The sequence below is a fragment of the Dama dama genome, chromosome 12, assembly GCF_033118175.1.
Source record: "Dama dama isolate Ldn47 chromosome 12, ASM3311817v1, whole genome shotgun sequence".
NCBI lineage: Eukaryota > Metazoa > Chordata > Mammalia > Artiodactyla > Cervidae > Dama > Dama dama.
The window spans coordinates 76,197,847-76,215,884 of record NC_083692.1 but is presented as its reverse complement, the minus strand read 5'-3'; the positions used below and the strand labels follow the sequence as shown (position 1 = coordinate 76,215,884).

At 38.2% G+C, this 18,038-nt stretch overlaps 1 gene segment (V, D, J or C); it reads right to left on the bottom strand.

Moving 5' to 3' along the window:
* Positions 1 to 16,849: 16,849 nt before the first annotated feature.
* Positions 16,850 to 17,929, bottom strand: LOC133067343 (T cell receptor alpha variable 22-like). The segment is given in 2 exon segments: positions 16,850 to 17,688; positions 17,878 to 17,929. Coding segments are annotated over 2 exon segments (471 nt in total).
* Positions 17,930 to 18,038: the final 109 nt, after the last annotated feature.

Sequence of the window (18,038 nt, the reverse complement as noted above, 5' to 3'; positions counted from 1 at the left end):
AAAATTCATTCTGGCCAAAGAGGACAGCATCTGCAAAGGCTCCGATTTAGGAAAGAGTTTAATATGTCTATACATGGTTAGAATTTTATAGTGGTTGATGTATTTTAGGGAGTATGTGGTGGAAAAGGGGGAATGACAAAACTAGAAGCAATTCAGGGGAAAACTGTACACTGTCTTGTATTTCTTAATATAGAATTTGATCTTTGTATCTTCTAATGGTTCCTCACTACCCAACGATGACCAGGAAGTGATACGATTATATATACATTTTATAATAACTCTACAGTCATGTAGAAGTTAGATTCAAGGAGTTGAGAGTAAAGCCAGGAAGAAGCCTAAGAGGTCCCAGCAGTTAAACAAGAAAGATGCACCAAATGGCTGAATTAGAAGAGTAGCAAAGGGTTTGGAAATGAGGAGATGGACGTGGGTGCTACAGAAGAGATACGCTGACATGACCTCAATGTTTATAGAGGGTGTGTGCTTCATTCTATGCTGGTGCCTGTCTTCTGTAGACAGTGTGTTTGCTCTAACAGGGCTATCTAAAAGGGCATGACTGTATCTCTATTAATAATCAAAATTAAACAGACTGTTTCAACTTCAGATCTACTTGAGGATCTATATGCAGAACAAACTTGGTATGTTTCCAACAGTCGTGGCATTCCTGCAGCTAGTAAAATAGAATTCTGAAGCATAAAAATTATTAAGTCACTTTCCCAAGATCACTCAACTAATAAGTGGCAGATTTGGAAATATAACCTAAGTTGTTGTGTTCTGCTAACACAGCACATAAGTAGCTAATTTATCATGTTCTTACTGTTAGTGGGAAATTTGTTCCCTAGAGTGCTATGTTCAGAGATTGGGTGTATGACTAATATAATATTAAATAAGTATACAAAGTCATGTTTGCTATGATTGGTTTTTTCCCATTATTGAGTCCTGCTCCCACTTCTTGTCAGATTTCTATACTACAAGAAAGACAGAGCAGTAGACAAAATTCACTTACCAGAGGAAAAAACTCCCACCTCGTGCAACAATTCCAAACTTTCTGTCCAAGGTAGCTTATTACTCTCCAGGTTCAATTTATCATTTGAAGTCGATCAAGTTCACATCCGGCAGGCAAAAGATTAAAAAGCAACCAGTTCTCCTGAATCCTCTCACTCCTGATTTCTGCATTGAGAAGTTTACCAATTGCTTGAGCAATGGCAGGTCCTATGGTGATTAGGCTTCTGCACAATTTTACCCATGATCACTGAGGGGAGCAAGGAGGCTAGTGTAGGCCCCACAAAATGTTTGAGTAGGACCCTAGGTGGCAATGCTTCAGCTTTCATTCTTGCTGCATGCACTGTGCTGGAAGCTGATTCTCTAGGAGGGAAAATAGAAAAATTGAGATAAAGCATTCACCAAGGGGTGACATTGAGTAAAGATGTGAAGGAAGTTCAGAGATACACCGTGTGGGTGTTTTGGGTAATAGCGTCACGGTAGAGAGGGCAAAGGCAAGGGACACAGGTCTTGATATAGAATCATGATTAGAGTGTTTAAGTAATAATATCTCTTCTTTCTCTGTAGCCACTTATTCTTCCTAGGACACTATTGCATAAGAAACTTGCTAAAGCATTCAGCTGAATATTCATTGGAAGGACTGGTTCTGAAACTGAAGCTCCAGTACTTTGGCCACCTGATGCAAAGAGCCAACTCGTTGAAAAAGACTCTGATGCTGGGAAAGAGTGAAGGCAGGAAGAGAAGAGGAAACAGAGGATGAGATGGTTGGATGACATCGCCTACTCAACGGACATGAGTTTGAGCAAACTCCAGGAAATAGTGAAAGACCCTGAAGCCTGGCATTCTGCAGTCCATGGGGTCGCAGAGTCGGGCACGACTGAGCAACTGAACAACAACAAAGCATTCAGCACTGTTACCTGGTTAGTGGATGATTTCCTCATATTCTGATCCTGGGGCAATTGTGTCTATGGTTTGGCATCTTCTTTCCTGGTTCCCTTTAACTTCCAGTTTTAACCAGAAATGTCACCACCATTGAGACATCCAGCCACCCTGGGGTCAAGTGCTTCTCCATAGTCCAAGCCTTTCTCTTTAGGAGCCCTTTAAGATGTTACACACTGCCTGGCAATAAAAATTAGAGACGCTTATCACAGTTAGAAAAGTTATGTCTCATTTCTCACAGATTAAAAACTTGAGAACAATAAAATCATAGTTTTGATATTTAAATTAGATAATGAATCTGAAATGCATCCTACATTGCCTGAAATATAGTAAGCACAGTAAATATCAATTTTCTTTTTTCTAATAAAACTTACCTTTCCTTCAATGTCCAGGTCTGTAACCTTCTACTGCTTTTTTTTCCCCTTTATATCAGGTCAGTGATGGGAGTTTCTAGAAAGATACTTAATCACTTATTTTCCTGGAGACTCATTACTCATCTCCATACTTTTAGGGTTATATCTACTAGCTACACTGATGCATTGCTACTCTCAGGGTGCAGAAAAGACATGAAAGGAACACCCAGAGGAGGTAGGTATTATTTTGATTCCCTACTGAATAATTAAATCAAGGTGATTTTTGTAAGTTTACTGGTTATGGATATAATATTTCTAAATTGGATCTCCCAGATTTTTCCCATTCTGTTCAACTATCTTCTTTTCTTTTTGATTTATGAGCTTTTCATATATCCTGCACTTAAGTTCTTTTTTAGAAATATGGTCTACCAGTCTGGAATTGACTTTCTACCCTCTTGGCAGTTTTTTTTTTTTTTTTAATAAAGACTATTTAAAAATATACTTTCTTGTTCATAAGAAGCTAGCTTGAAAGTTTTGTTTGTTTTCTTTTAAGAACTGTAGAACTGCTTTCTTTTGGTGACTGCTATTGCTTCCGATAAGAAAACAGGTATCATTCAAATGATGGTTCCCAGAATACAATATATCACTTTTCCCTGGGTATTGACAAGATTGTTTCCACTTAAATAGACCCTGGGATTCTTCTTCAATGCCTTGCAAACTTCTGCCAAAACCACGATGTCCCATTTGCAGAATTCCTTATTCATCTTTATGGCATTTCACAAACCATTGCTCCTGAATAAGGACCTTGTTGTAGAGGAAGTCAATACAGCAGTGAGTGGAGGTGCCTCCTATAAGCAAATAGGTTATGGAATGGGTAACGGAAGTAGTTATAAATACCAGCGACAAGCATACTAACACATATATATGGAATTTAGAAAGGTGGTAATGATAACCCTATATGCAAAACAGAAAAAGAGACACAGAAATACAGAACAGACTTTTGAACTCTGTGGGAGAAGGTGAGGGTGGGATATTTCAAAAGAACAGCATGTATACTATCTATGGTGAAACAGATCACCAGCCCAGGTGGGATGCATGAGACAAGTGCTCCAGCCTGGTGCACTGGGAGGACCCGGGGGAATCGGATGGAGAGGGAGGTGGGAGCGGGGATCGGGATGGGGAATACGTGTAAATCCATGGCTGATTCATATTAATGTACGACAAAACCCACTGAAAAAAAAAAAAAAATACCAGCGACAATTATCTGGTCATTTTCAGTAACAAAAACATAAAATGTTATTAATGTTTTTCATTTTGATATGAACATATTCACACATACATTAATTATTTTTAAATCCCCTGTCTCATTTGCTTGCCTGTAGTAACATAAAATGTGCTAATATAAGTTAATCTTATATCTCATTGTATCTCAGTTATTAAGATACAGGTTTCAATGCAAGAGTTTGATTCAGCTAGAAGAGGAAAGAACATCACCCCAAAAATGGATGAATGAATTTGGTATAATTTTGCAGAAGGGAGTTAACTTATACTGGTTGAATGAGGAATTATTGCAGCAGGAAGAATAGTTTTCCTGTTGACTTCATGACAAAGTTGTGTTGTTAAAAGAGGTACTGATGGATGCCTAGTTAACAAATCAATTAAATAGTTAAGCTATTGCAGTAACTTTGTACTGCCCCAACCTAACTATCTAGAAATCTATTTGGAAGGTACTTGTCATGAAGTAGCCATATTTTTATATTCTGCTGGCTGGTGCAGAGCTCCAGACACTGTGGCAACTCGCATAGGTTGCTGCTGATCAACTACATCATCTTACTGATGACACACAACTCTTCCACCTCCCACCAGATCTCCAAATCTTCTGTTCATCTTGGCCCAAGTATGCATGTAGCATAACAGCAAGTGACACTCTTCTCCTCAAGGTCACTTGTTCTTGTGAGACACTAAAGGAGGTGAGAGACAAGTTTTAGTGTGGTATGCAGGTTCCATTATCCTCATGGTTCTAGTATGTCCTTATGAGTCACAGTTTGTCCATGCTTTTGTCTGCACCCACTTTCCTTCACAAATATTACTCTAGCTGGCTAACAGTGAATTCAGTCTCAACACCAGATACAAAGATAACAGCTTTGTATGGACTCCTCCAGCTCTAGCAATTGCCTGAGTTCTAGTCTCAATAACTGATCTCTTATTCGACACCACTAGTGGTTCTGCTTTTCTGATTGTAGCTTCAGTGACAGAGTCTAAGAGGAAAGGACTAAGGAAATGATTTTCATGATGATTCCGGATAACTAGACCCATGTTTGTCATGTGAGGGTCTTTAGGTGAAGCTGCCACTTTGATGTATTATGGGGCAAATATTCAACTTTAGACAATGCATGTTCTGTATGATTGTTTTAAAGTCAAAAATTCAAGACCGAGAATGTATTAGTAGAAAGTTACTCTGGACACCTGTTTCCAAATGACATGGAAGGAGTTTTTGTTTAAAATTAAATCCTCTGATCCAGACCACAGATGAAACAACCGCAGGACTACCATTTCTTGTCTGAGGTCTGCAGGTGTACATTTCAGCTGGGGTCTTGCAGCAGAGGGGCTCTCACTTATTAAGCTCTGGGGTTTTTGTACAGCTTTCCCCATTACTTCAAGCACTGTGAGTTCCCAGACTGCACAAAAGTACTTTGCGGAGTCTTCCAGCTGTAAGGCTGAAATGTTGAGGCTGATGGAGTTCTGTGCCCTCTGAAAATTTACAGAGTAGCGGCCATTCCTTGCATTCCGGCCAGAAGATTCCTGACGAATAAGGAAAGTCATCTCTCCACTGGGAAGCTGCTTGTACCAAAAAAGGTAGTGCGTGTACTCACTCCTCCCTAGTTCATACCGACAGTTCAGAATGACAGATTGCCCTATTTGACTGGTTATGTATGGCTGGTCTTGAGTAACTTTCTGGGCCACACCAGATCCTGTGGAAAAAATCAGAAAACTGAGCTGAAGTAGTGAACAAAATAAAGTAGGAATTAGACTAATTTGAGACCCAAAGAAAACCCAAATTGAAATCATAATAAATATGCTTTTCTCCAACCCTCCTTTCCTCCCCAAGTCCCTGTGAAGCACCATGTGCCTGTGTGCAGTCCTTTCACCCAAAAGAGTCACACCCATGTTTGAGAACATCCCTACCAGAGAAGGTGAAGGCCAGGAACACCCAGAGTAGACTGGAGAGCGCCATGAGGCAGGGATTCCACTGCACAAATGTGCTCAGTTCTGCCTCAAGCTGAGGGTTCAGTGTCTTTGAGTGCCTGGCAGCACATATACATACTACCCGGTACCTGCGTGACTCCCCTCAACAGGAAGTGGGGGTTGTCGAGTTCATAGACCACGTGGTCTGTGCACAGATGAGAAAAAGTCTGACTCACCACAGACCTTTATTTTGTATACTTTTCTTGCTCTGGTCATGAATTACCTGGTCACTAATGACCTATGAAGTATCTGAAAGGGGCCTGAAAAAATCAATTTTCATGAAAGGTTTGAGTTGAGCAGAACAGAAGAATAAACAAGTTGACATACATTGGTAATTATTCAGCAGAATAACTTTACCAGCCCATTTAAAACATAATGTAGTATATGACATGAGCCCTTCTTATAATCTATTTACTGGTCATCATTTAGCCTATGCCTACTCTCCTCCATCCAGAGTCTAATGACTCTTTTAAGAAGCTCAAAGAACTTCAGCTTTCTCAGTGAAAGGCAATCTTATCCAAATAGTTAATATATCTCTTGTTTACTGGACTCTAAGGTTCTAGTTAGGTTTTCCTGTACATAAGTTACTTCAAGATCAAACAATAACAAATCAGTCCTTCTGACTTTCAGAATCTATTCTGTTATCTATGTTTTTATGAAATTATAATAGGAATAAAACACTTTTTGTACAGCTTTTCCCATTACTTCAAGCACTGTGAGTTCCCAGACTGCACAAAAGTACTTTGTGGAGTCTTCCAGCTGTAAGGCTGACATTGAGTCTTACTTATTAGACTTTGAGAAGGATCAGGATATTCAGATCTGCTGCCTCCCAAAGTGGAATCATACTTATTAGATCATGTGGCCTAGAGTTGTCCTCATGTCACATTTTCTACGTGTTTGGCCCAAAGAGTTCAGTCTCACTTGTTAGTGGCTCATTGTTTTTCTCTTTGTAAAATAAAGTCAACAGAAGCATGCCGGATCTTTCTGTGACACAATGCTACAATGCACTCCTGCCAAACTTGGCATCTACAGGCTGCAGACACCTAGTACTCGTCAATACCACAGAAGCTGGTGACTGAAGTTCTGCACACTGGTACAAGATCATGTAGAATGTAACTGTCAATCTTCCATCTGGTTTCATTGTTTTAGTGGAAGAATTAACATAAAATAGTCAAAGGCAAATAGACAAGTAGAAAGGAATACAGACAAGTTCTCTAAAACAGTGCCAGTCCTTTAATTTTAGGACAAGATAACTAGTGATGCAGGAATAAAAGTGTGTATTTAGTTGAGATGTCTACTCCTCTGTCTCATTTCACTTCAGAGTGCTGACAGGCAGCTGATGCCCTGGTTTGCAATTATTTATAACTAAGTAGAAGAGACCATGGATGCCCACAGCAACCTAGGCAGCAGCATGATAAAATTATATATATATATATATATATATATATAATGATTACAGATATAAATATAAGGAAATTGATACTTACTCTTATTCACCAGTTTTTACAGGCACTTTTTTGATGCATAACTCTATGAAATTTTATCACATGTGTGGGTTCTTGTAACTGTCACAGAACTCACAATACAGAACTGTCCCATCACTCTAAAAAATGTCCCTTTGCACACATTCTCACCCCTGCAATCCCTGATCACCCCTGGCAACTATTGCTCTCCTTTTCATTTCTATATTTTTCCTTTTAAGAATGTCATGTAAGTAGAATCATACCTTATGTATGGAATCATTATGGATCATAATCATACTATCCAATAAGTGTTATACATCAAGTAGCCTTCTGAGATAGACTTTTTTCCACTCAGCATAACACTCTTGAGAACAATCTAGCTTATTGCAGTAGTCTGTTACTTTTAATCACTACAGACTTTTCCCAACTAAGGATGGTTTGAGTTACGCTTATTGACTTTATGGGGGTGAGAAAGCCATATGCATTCAGTTGAGAGCATACTTTGAATTTTGATCTTTTCCTGGGCTAGCACCAGGCAGCATGATATTCTCAGGTGATGCTGGGAGTGAGCTGAGCTTCTAGTCAGCCCCAGAATCAGGAACATAAACAACCTTTCTGTTCCCATACAACCTTTCTGTTTTTCACTCTCAGCTCAGCAGTCAATAAATTACATGAGGTTTTTCTATACTTTACTGTAAAATAAACTTTGTGTTAGATGATTTTTCCCAACTGTAAGTTAATGTAACTGTTGAGAATGTTTAAGCTAAGCTAGGCTAAACTAAGATGTTCAGAGGGTTAGATGTAGTAAATGCTTTCTTCTCCTTAACACAATATTTCCTACTTACAATGGCTTATTAGAACTTAACTCCATCATAAGTTGAGGAAGATCTATAAGTAATATGTCTATTTATTCATCAGTTTACCCAATGAAGATGTTTGGGCAGTTTCCAGTTTGGGGCCATCACAAATACAGCTACCATGAATATTCATCTACATATTTTTGTATGAACATAAGTTTTTTATTTCTCAAGCATTAATATCACAAGTGTGATTGCTGAGTTGTAAGGAAAGTGGATAAAGTTTATGTGAAACTGATGTACCGTCTTCTAGAATGACTGTACCATTCACCCACCAGCAATGCATGAGTGATCCAGTTTCTCTGCACCGTTTCTAGAACTTGGTATTGTCAGTACTTTTAGTTTTAGCCTTTATGACAGATGTGGAGTGCTATCTCATTGTGTCTCTAGTTTACATTCCCTAATGGCTATTGATGTGAACCTTTGTTCATATACTTATTTATATGCTTTTATCCCTACTACATATCCTCGTTGGTAAAGTGCCTGTGTTAGTCTTTTGTTCATTTTTCAACTGGACTGTTTGTTTTCTTCCTGTTGAGTTTAGGAGTCCATTATATTCTGAATACCACTCTTTCGATGGAAATACAGTCTGCAAACATCTTCTGCAATTCAGTGGTTTGTCTTTTTCATTCTTTTGATAATAACTTTCACAGAGCAATCGTTTTTAATTTTAATGAAATCTAAGTTTTTTTATGGATTGTGCTTTTGGTGTCATGTCAAAAATCTTTTTGCCTAACACTATGTTATAAAGATTTTCTCTTCTGGTTTCTTCTAAAATATTTATAGTCTTACATTTGAATGTATGATCCATTTTGAGACTGAATTCAAAGTTTTGTATAAGGTGTGAGATTTAGGCCAAGTTCCCATATTTGCGTATAAATATCCAATTGTTCCAGTATCATTTGTTGATAAAACTGTCCTCTGTTCAATTGTCTTTGCACCTTTGTCAAAAAATCAATTTTCCCCACTTGTGTGAGTTGACTTCTATACTGTTACTCAGTGACATAAACTTGCCAATGATTTTTAATTATCCTTTTAGCATCTGTATTATGGTTTACTTTTTCATTCCTTATATTCATAATTCATGTTTTTCTTTTTCCCTTGATACTTCTACCTCGAAACAGATCAGTTTTATTAATCAGCTTTCTCCTTGTATGAGTCTACTTCTACAGTGTTACCCAGAGGCATAAATTTATTAACAATATTGTTTTATTACCATTTTCACACTGCAGAATCTGCATATGATTTTCTCATGTGTATAAGTCATGTTTTTTTTTTATTATATTAATAATTCTAGCTAGGAATAGATCAATGTTATTAATCATTTTAAGAAAATTAACTATATTTAATGGTTATTTCTATTGTTTGTTTTAGAGTTCACCAATCTGAATCTTTAACTTTATCCTTCTTTTAGATTATATTGGATTTTATTTGTTCTTTTTCTACCTTCTTTTGTTGAAAGGTTTTAATAGTCATTGTAATTGCTTCTTAAACATACATATGAGTTGTTTTAAATTTAGTGCCTAAATTCCAAATGTTTGGGAGTTTCTAGAGACATTTTTTCACAATTGATTTTCTATATCAATTCCATTTTGGTGAAAGAATAAATTCTGTATAATTTCAGTTTTCTTATATTAAGACTTCTTATGCACAAGCATGTATATGTGTGTATTTCATCTGCACTTCGGGGTGTGTCTGGGGCCTCGGCTGCAGGTCCCTGGGGAGCACCGCGCACTTGCCGCACAGAAGCATGCGGCTGAGTCTTCAGGCTGGGAAGTTGTGATGTGCAATGAGAGCTGTTTGGCACTCTTATTGAGGGAAACTGTGAGTCTTCCATCTTCCATTTCATTCACAACTGAACGTATGGCTATCAAGAATGCAGGCCCTTTACCAGGGTATTGCCGGTACCACAGGAAGTAGTCAAATGCACTTTTCTCATAACTACAGTTCAGAATGGAAATCTCTCCTTCCTGAACTGTCAGAGATTGAGGGCTCTGTTTCACCTGTTCTTGGTCACTTTTTTCCTTCTGTTGTCCACTTACCCCTGCTTAAAAAGACAAAAAGTCATTAGGTCCACAAACTGGTATTTCCTTCTTAAAGTTTCTATCTGATGAATTTGTCCATACTCCAATTTTCTCACTCCCCCAAATTAATGAGATATCCTAGGGTTTCTCCATCATAACTCACAGTTTACTTGAAGACACAGAATTAAGAATTATGCTTGCAGCATCTTGTCCATTGTTCCTGGCACCAAAGTTCAATGACAGCTCAGGTTCTTCCTCTGGTCTCCTCAGCCAGCTAGAACTCTGACTTAAGGTTCACATCAGCTTTAATTCTTTCAAGAGGTCCCACCTTCTCACAAGTACTTTCAACTAAAGCTATTTTTTTTTTTTCAAAGCAAGCACTTCTTGATTTTCTCTATCTAGACTTGCTCAAAATTACTTTCAACGAAAAGCAGAAATCCCCTCCTTACACATGGAATATGCTTAGTTTAGAATTTCTCTTCCCTATTCCTCATCTTCTTTTTCTTCACATTTCCAAGAAGGTTAAAAATCATGTATCAGGTCAACTTGATATCTTAAGAGGGATTACATTATTTTACAATGGAGAAGAGAGGGATTCCCATGAAATCACAAGATGAGCATTTCTCTTTTTTTAATTACAAGTATATATTAAAGTCTATTGAAGATATCAGTTCATGTTAGTCACTCAGTCATGTACAACTCTTTGCGAACCCATGGACTGCAGCACACCAGGCCTCCCTGTGCATTACCAACTTCCGGAGTTCACTCAAACTCACGTCCACTGAGTCAGTGATGCCATCCAACCATCTCATCCTCTGTCGTCCCCTTCTTCTCCTGCCTTCAATCTTTCCTGGCATCAGTCTTTTCCATTGAGTCAGTTCTTCGCATCAGGTGGCAGAAGTTTCAGAGTTTCAGCTTCAACATCAGTCCTTCCAATGAATATTCAGGACTGATTTCCTTTAGGATGGACTGGTTGGATCTCATTGCAGTCCAAGGGACTCTCAAGAGTCTTCTCCAACACCACAGTTCAAAAGAATCAATTCTTCAGCATTCAGCTTTCTTTACAGTCCAACTCTCACATCCATATATGACTACTGGAAAAACCATAGCCTTGACTAAATGGACCTTTGTGAGCAAAGCAATGTCTCTGCCTTTTAAAATGCTGTCTAGGTTGGTCATAACTTTTCTTCCAAGGAGCAAGCATCTTTTAATTTCATGGCTGCAGTCACCATCTGCAGTGATTTTGGAGCCCCTAAAAATAAAGTCTGCCACTGTTTCCACTGTTCCCCCATCTATTTGCCCCATCTATTTGTAAAATTTAAAAAAATAGGAGCATATGTTTTTGAAGCCCAGCATTTTGTCTCTGTATTTGATGTCATCTCAAATTCAAAGAAAACATCTTTACAGTCCAACAGGAGAAATAATAAAAGTTCTCATTCCTTAGTCAAATCCCATCTACCCCATCATTCTAAGGGGAACTTTTATTGTTTACTAGACTTCTGATATATTTTATTTTTCATTTATTCACTCATTAATGCATCTCAATATATATTTAATGAGTGCTGCTAAGTGACTACTTAATATTCAATACTTGGATCTCAAGAAGGAAAGAGACAGTTCCCATCTTCAGTCAACTGAGGCCCAGTACTCAAGTACAATCAGATAAAAGCCACTAAGGAGAAATGTATATCTCTAAGATATGACAAAGAAAAAAGTAATAAACTCTGCTTCTCAACTCAACCAGATAACAGTTTTAATGGAGACGATACTTGAACTGGAACTTACACCACTACTACATTTCCCATAAAGATGGAGGACATGAACTCTAGGCACAGATTAACTAAGTGTGGTATACATTTATGTTAAAGAAGCTAAATGTGGCCATATCCTTGAGGACAGCATGTTTTATTCAGAGAAATGTTGATTTTCAAAGCCATATTTTTAAACTATTAGACTACAATATACATAGATACTACCTAGGTGGGTGGATGGATAGATAGAAATATACCATACATTCATGCATGATTGATAGATGTAAATGGAACCATAATAGGAGATAAAACTTTAGTAGATTTTTAAAGAATCCTTTCTGGCTACTTGAAGGATATGTGTATGTTGGACAAGCATTACTGTAATCTCTGAAGCAGCATTGCCCCTTTTGTGGCCATAGAAAGAAGTTATGCTGAAAAAGTGTATATAGCTTCTTAAAAATTCATGTTCACCACCTATGAACATCAATCAGAGCACTGAAATATGTAACCAAGTCTTCATCTTGAATCAGTGATTTCTTGAGACAGGAGGAGATTTTACCTTGTTGAAATATTGACCCTCAGACTGAGTCAGTGTAAGGAGCTGTCTTTCTTCCCATAATGTCAACAGTAAATCAAGAAGACCCCTTTATACTGAAGAGACCATGTCTCTAAATAGATTCTAAATCAGAAAATTGTGTTATATATTCTGCCCACACTTAATACTGCTGTCTTTTGTTTGTTTGTTTGTTTGCACACTGATGACATGAGTTTAGCTTGTTTTTGTTTTTGCATTGTTTATTGAATCTATTATTGAGACAGTAACTGTACAGAAATATTTAAGACCCCAACAGAATGAAACAATAAGCAAGTGAATTAGAACTATTCTAAAAAGACCCTTTGTAATCATATGTCATGATCATCTCAGATTTATTCCAGGTATGCAAGGATGATTCAGTAATTCAGATCTATCAATATGATATACCACAGCAACAGAATGAAAGGTAAAAACCACATAATTACTTAGTAGATGCAGAAAAATACATTTGACAAAATTCAATATCTGCTCATGATAAAAGCTCTCAATAAACTTGATATGGGGAAAATGTACCTCAAAATAATGGTTATTTATGACAAACCAACAGCTAACATCACAATCAGTTGTTTTGAAAAATGAAAGCTTTTTCTCTAAGACCTTAAACAAGACAAGTCTGCAAATCTCACCACTTCTATTTAACATAGTACTGGAAGTCCTAGCCATGGCAATCAAATATGAAAATGAAAGAGAAGGCATCCAAGTTTGAAGAAAGAATCTGCCACTATTTGCAAATGACATGATGTTGTGTATAGAAAATTATAAAGTACCACCAAAAAGCTATTAGGATAAATAAATGAAAGTAAAGCTTAGTAAAGTTGCAGGGTACAAAATTAATATATAAAAATCTTTTGCATTTCTATACGCTAATAATGAATTATAAGAAAAAGAATTTAAGAAAACATCAAATTTACAATTGAATCTAAGAGAATAAAGTAATTAGCAATAATTTCAACAAAGGAATTGAAAGACATATATTTTGAGAACTACAAGAATTGATGAAAATGATTTAAGACAATACAAATAAATAGAAAGATATCTCATGTTCATGGACTGGAAGAGTTAATACTGCTAAAATATCCATACACCCAAAGCAATCTACAGATTCAATGCAATCCTAATCAAATTACCCATGACATTTTTCACAGAACTAGAAAAAATAATCCTAAAATTTGTATGGAACCACAGAAGACCTCAACAGCTGAAGCAATTTTGAAAAAAAAGAGCAAAGTTGAAAATACTACACTCTCTGATATGAAAATATGCTACACAGTCATAGTAATCCAAAATTGTATGGTACTGGCACAAAAACAGACATAGATAAATGGGACAAAATAAAACCAAAATAAACCCATGCAGCTATGATCAATCAATCTATGACAAAAGAGGCAAGAATATGCAGTGGGGAGAAAGACAGATTCTTCAATAAGTAGGTGTTGAGCAAACTGAACAGCTACATGTGAAAGAATTAAACCAGAAATTTTTCTCACAGCATGAATAAAAATAACTCAAAATGCTTTAAAGACTAAAATGTAAGAACTGAAATCATAAAACTCCTAAAAGAAAATATAGACTATGCTCTGTGACATTCATCTTTATAATATTTTTTTCTAATCAAACTAAACTCTTGAACAGAGAAGAAAACCATTAACACAAAGAAAAGGAAATCTGGAAAGGAAAAGACATTTGCAAACAACATGTCAGCAAGGATTTAATATCCAAAATATATAAAGAACTTATAAATTTGATATCAAAAACATGATCTTATTTTAAATTAGGCAGAGGCCCTGTATAGGCATTTTTTACCAGAAAAGACATACAGATGGCCAACAAGCACATGAAAAGATGCTCAATAGCTTTAGTCATCAGTAAAATGCAAATGAGAACAACAAATCAGCAAATCACCTTACTAGGGCTGTCATCAAAAAGGCAAGAAATAACAGGAGTTAGTGAGGATGTGGAGAACAGGGAATATTTGTGAACTGTTGGTAGTAATATAAATTGGTGCAGCCTCTGTGGAAAACAGTGTGGAGATTCTCCCCGCTCTGCCCTCCCCAGATTAAAAATGGAATGGTGTCTGCAACCTGAAGTCTTATCCTTCCTCAATTGCTTAGAAAGGAGGTAGCACCTTCGGGGGGAAAGAGATAGCGAATAGGATCCTATCTGGTTTTAGTGGTTGTGGTGGGAAAGATAACAGCAAATTGACTGACAATTTTTTATTTTTTTAATTAAAAATAGTACTACTACATGATACAGAACTTCTACTCCTTGGTATTTATCCAAAGAAAACAAAAGAGCTAGTTCAAAAATATATAGGCACCCCAATGTTCACAGAAACATTATTTACAATAGTCAAGATATTGAAGACATCTCAGTGTTCATTCATATCATAGATGAATGGATAAAGAAGATCTAGATGATAGATAGATAGATCAATATAGATATAAATAGTGAAATATTACCATAAAAAAATTAAAATCTTGCCATTTGGGACAACATGGATAGACCCAGAGGGTATTATACTTATTGAAGTAAGTCAGAGTGAGACAAATAAACTGTATGTTTTAATACATATATGTGGAATCTGAAAACAAATATAACAAAACAGAAACAGACTGACAGATATAATGAAACAACTAGTGGTCACTGGATGGGAGAGAAGTGAGTGTAGGAGTGAAATAGGTGAAAGGAATTAAGCGGTACACACTCTCAGTTATAAAATAAATAAATCATAAGTTTGTAATGTACACCAAAGGAAATATGATCAACATTTTGTAATGATTTTGTATGGTATGTAATTTATCAAAAATATCAAATGACTATGCTGTACATCTGAAACTAATATAGTATTGTAAGTCAGCTATGTTTCGATTTTAAAAGTTTTAATTAGATTAAAATGTGGCCAAGTAGACTTTAGGTGTAGGATTAGTTGAAGGATCTTGACACTGAAAGGTTGTTGCTGAACCACGAAAAGATGCCAGGATTCTTGGCCTCTGGAGGAGAAGAATTCAATCCGGGGCCAGAGACAAGGCTTCATCGCTCAGAGATTTTGTGTAATAAAGTTTTATTAAAGTATAAAGGAGATAGAGAAAGCTTCTGACATAGGCATCAGAAGGGGCAGAAAGAGTACCCTCTTGCTAGTGTTAGCCATGGAGTTATATACTCTCTAGTTAGTTATTACAGTGAATCAAAAGAATGTCTGGAGGCTGTAAAGACCTCACTAGACCTACTCCCATAATTTACATTTTAAGATAATAGGATTAGCCAGAAGGTTTTTTCCAGAGACAGTCCTCAAGCAGGATACATTATTGTTATACAATCCTAAGGAAAGTAGAGGGGAAAAAAGTTTGTCCTTTCTTCCTCCTTGAGAATTCCAGACACCTCTCTCCTTGGGGACCCCTGGACTTCTTATTAAGCTGCCTAGGAATTGACTCTCTCAATGCAAATTATTCTGGATTATCTGGGTAGGTCCTATACATAACAATGCATCCTTTGCTGACACAAGAAAAAAAAAAGACTATCAGATATTTTTCTAGAAAGATGAGTTTAGCTGGGATCAGCAAAGGATTGCAATTTGGGGTCTGCAACCATGGCAAGCCTCATGCAAGTCCCCACAGGACAAGAGAAGAACGATCTTATAGAGAAGAAAAGAAAGTTGGGAGGGCTACTGTAAACAGACGTTTACATTTGTTTACATTGGGATGTCCCTGGTGGTCCAGTGCTTAAGAATCTGCCTTCCAACGCAGGGGATGCGGTTCAATCCCTGGTAGGGACCTAAGATCCCACATGCCACCAGGCAACTAAGCCCATGTGCCATAACCAGAGAGTCCATGTGCTGCAACTACGGAGCCCACGCACTTTAGAGATAGTGCTCCGCAACGAGAGAAGCCCCTGCACACACACACACACACTCACACTCACACACAGACACTCTCACACACACACAAACACACACACATACGTGCACTCACACACAGACACACACACTCACACTCACACACACACAAACACACACACACTCACACACACACACACACTCACACACACACACACACACACACACAAAGTAAACAGAGTCCATGGTTTTTCACTGGCCCAGTGTTTGCCTGGAAAAGGGGTGGCATCTTTCTTCTGCCCTTTAATCCTCTTATCTTCACAGGGTATGAGAGCTCCCCCTGTCTCCCAACTCTATTTAAATGAGTTTCTGTTTATTTACTAATTTCCTACACCTTAGAAGCAGAAGAGTATTTGACTCCAGAAGAGAAAGGAGCTGAGGTGGTAGAAGAGGTTGCAGCGATTCAAGGAAGGGCTATGACCTGAGGATTCCAAGTGACCTCCAGAAGCTAGAAAAATGCAAGGAAATGGATTCTTCCTTAAAGCCTCTAGAGGAAACCTATCAGCCAGCCAAGCAAAATTGCTTTCATACTTCTTCAACCCAGAACTATAAGAGAATTCATTTGTTTTAACTTATCAAGTTCATGTTAAACATTGAGCAAACATTTTTTGTATGCTTTCCACAGTAGTAGGATGGCATGTTAATATTTGCAGTTGTCTGTTGGAACACTTCATGGTGAGGCAGATTTGAACATTCTGGAGAAGGCAACTAAGCTGGATAATATCTTTATGGAGTGATTTCATTTCATTCCTTTCACTTTTTAACATTTCTGAGTTCAGCATGCATGCTCGGTCACTCAGTCAGTCCAACTCTTTGAGACCCCATGGACTGTTAGCCCACCAGGCTCCTCTGTCCATGAGCTTTCCCAGTCTTTCCCAAGAATACTGGAGTGGGTTACCGTTTCCTCCTCCAGAGGATCTTGCCAGCCCAGGGATCGAACCCATGTCTCCTGCGTCTCCTGCATTGGTAAGCAGATTCTTTACCACTGAGCCACCTGGGAAGCTGTGGTTAAATATTTATTTTAATTCTATCCTCGTATCAACTACTCTGCTAGTTCCCAGTTCAAAGTTTCTATTGCAAAAGGAGACAGACTGAGAAGGGGAGATAGACGCCGAAGTTCGTAACCTGTAGGGCCAAGAAGGGTCTATGGTTAAAGCTGTTCTGATGCAGGTGAGTAACATGAAGCACTGAAAATGCCCTGTGGGGGCCTCATGGTGTGACTGAGGCTGGAGGAGGGGCTGAGCCCCGGGAGGGTTCGTGCAGAGGCTGCAGGTGCCTGGGGAGCACCGTGCTGAGCAGCACAGAAGTAGGTGCCCGAGTCTGTGGTCCGCGAAGAGGAAATGTGCAGTGAGCTGCGGCGTTCTTTAGGGACTGTCGTGGCATTTAATCTTCCATCCTGCTTTGTCCCTGAAGGAATGTAAAACAGGTGGATGAGGCGGCCCCCGGGGTTCTGAAGATACCACTGCACATTGTTTGGGAAGATGGAGAAATTACACCGCAGAGTAGAGCTGGCTCCCTCCTGCAGACTCAGGGCTGGGGGACTCTGCTCCACATCCATCCCTCGCACACCTGATGGAAAGGAGGGAAACAGTCACAGGTGAGGGTCACAGAGCGCCTGCAAAACCCGTAAAGTACACACCCAACCCCATAAATGATAAGGATGGAAAGTCTGCAGGACTTGTCAGCTCCTCTTCCTCCTTCAACAAAACAGAAGCTGCTCATTCCTTCAGATTCCCTTGTGCGGCAGCCCCAACTCACAGCAAACCTGGGCAAACAAAAGCCCCAGTATGGTGTACACTAGCCTTTTCATGATGCTTTGCCTTGTTGCTGGAAAGCATTCACAAGATACATAGCAAACCCTGGGTGGTGAGTGTCATGACTTGTCTGGATGTTTCATCTCCTGCAACCAATCAGCTCAG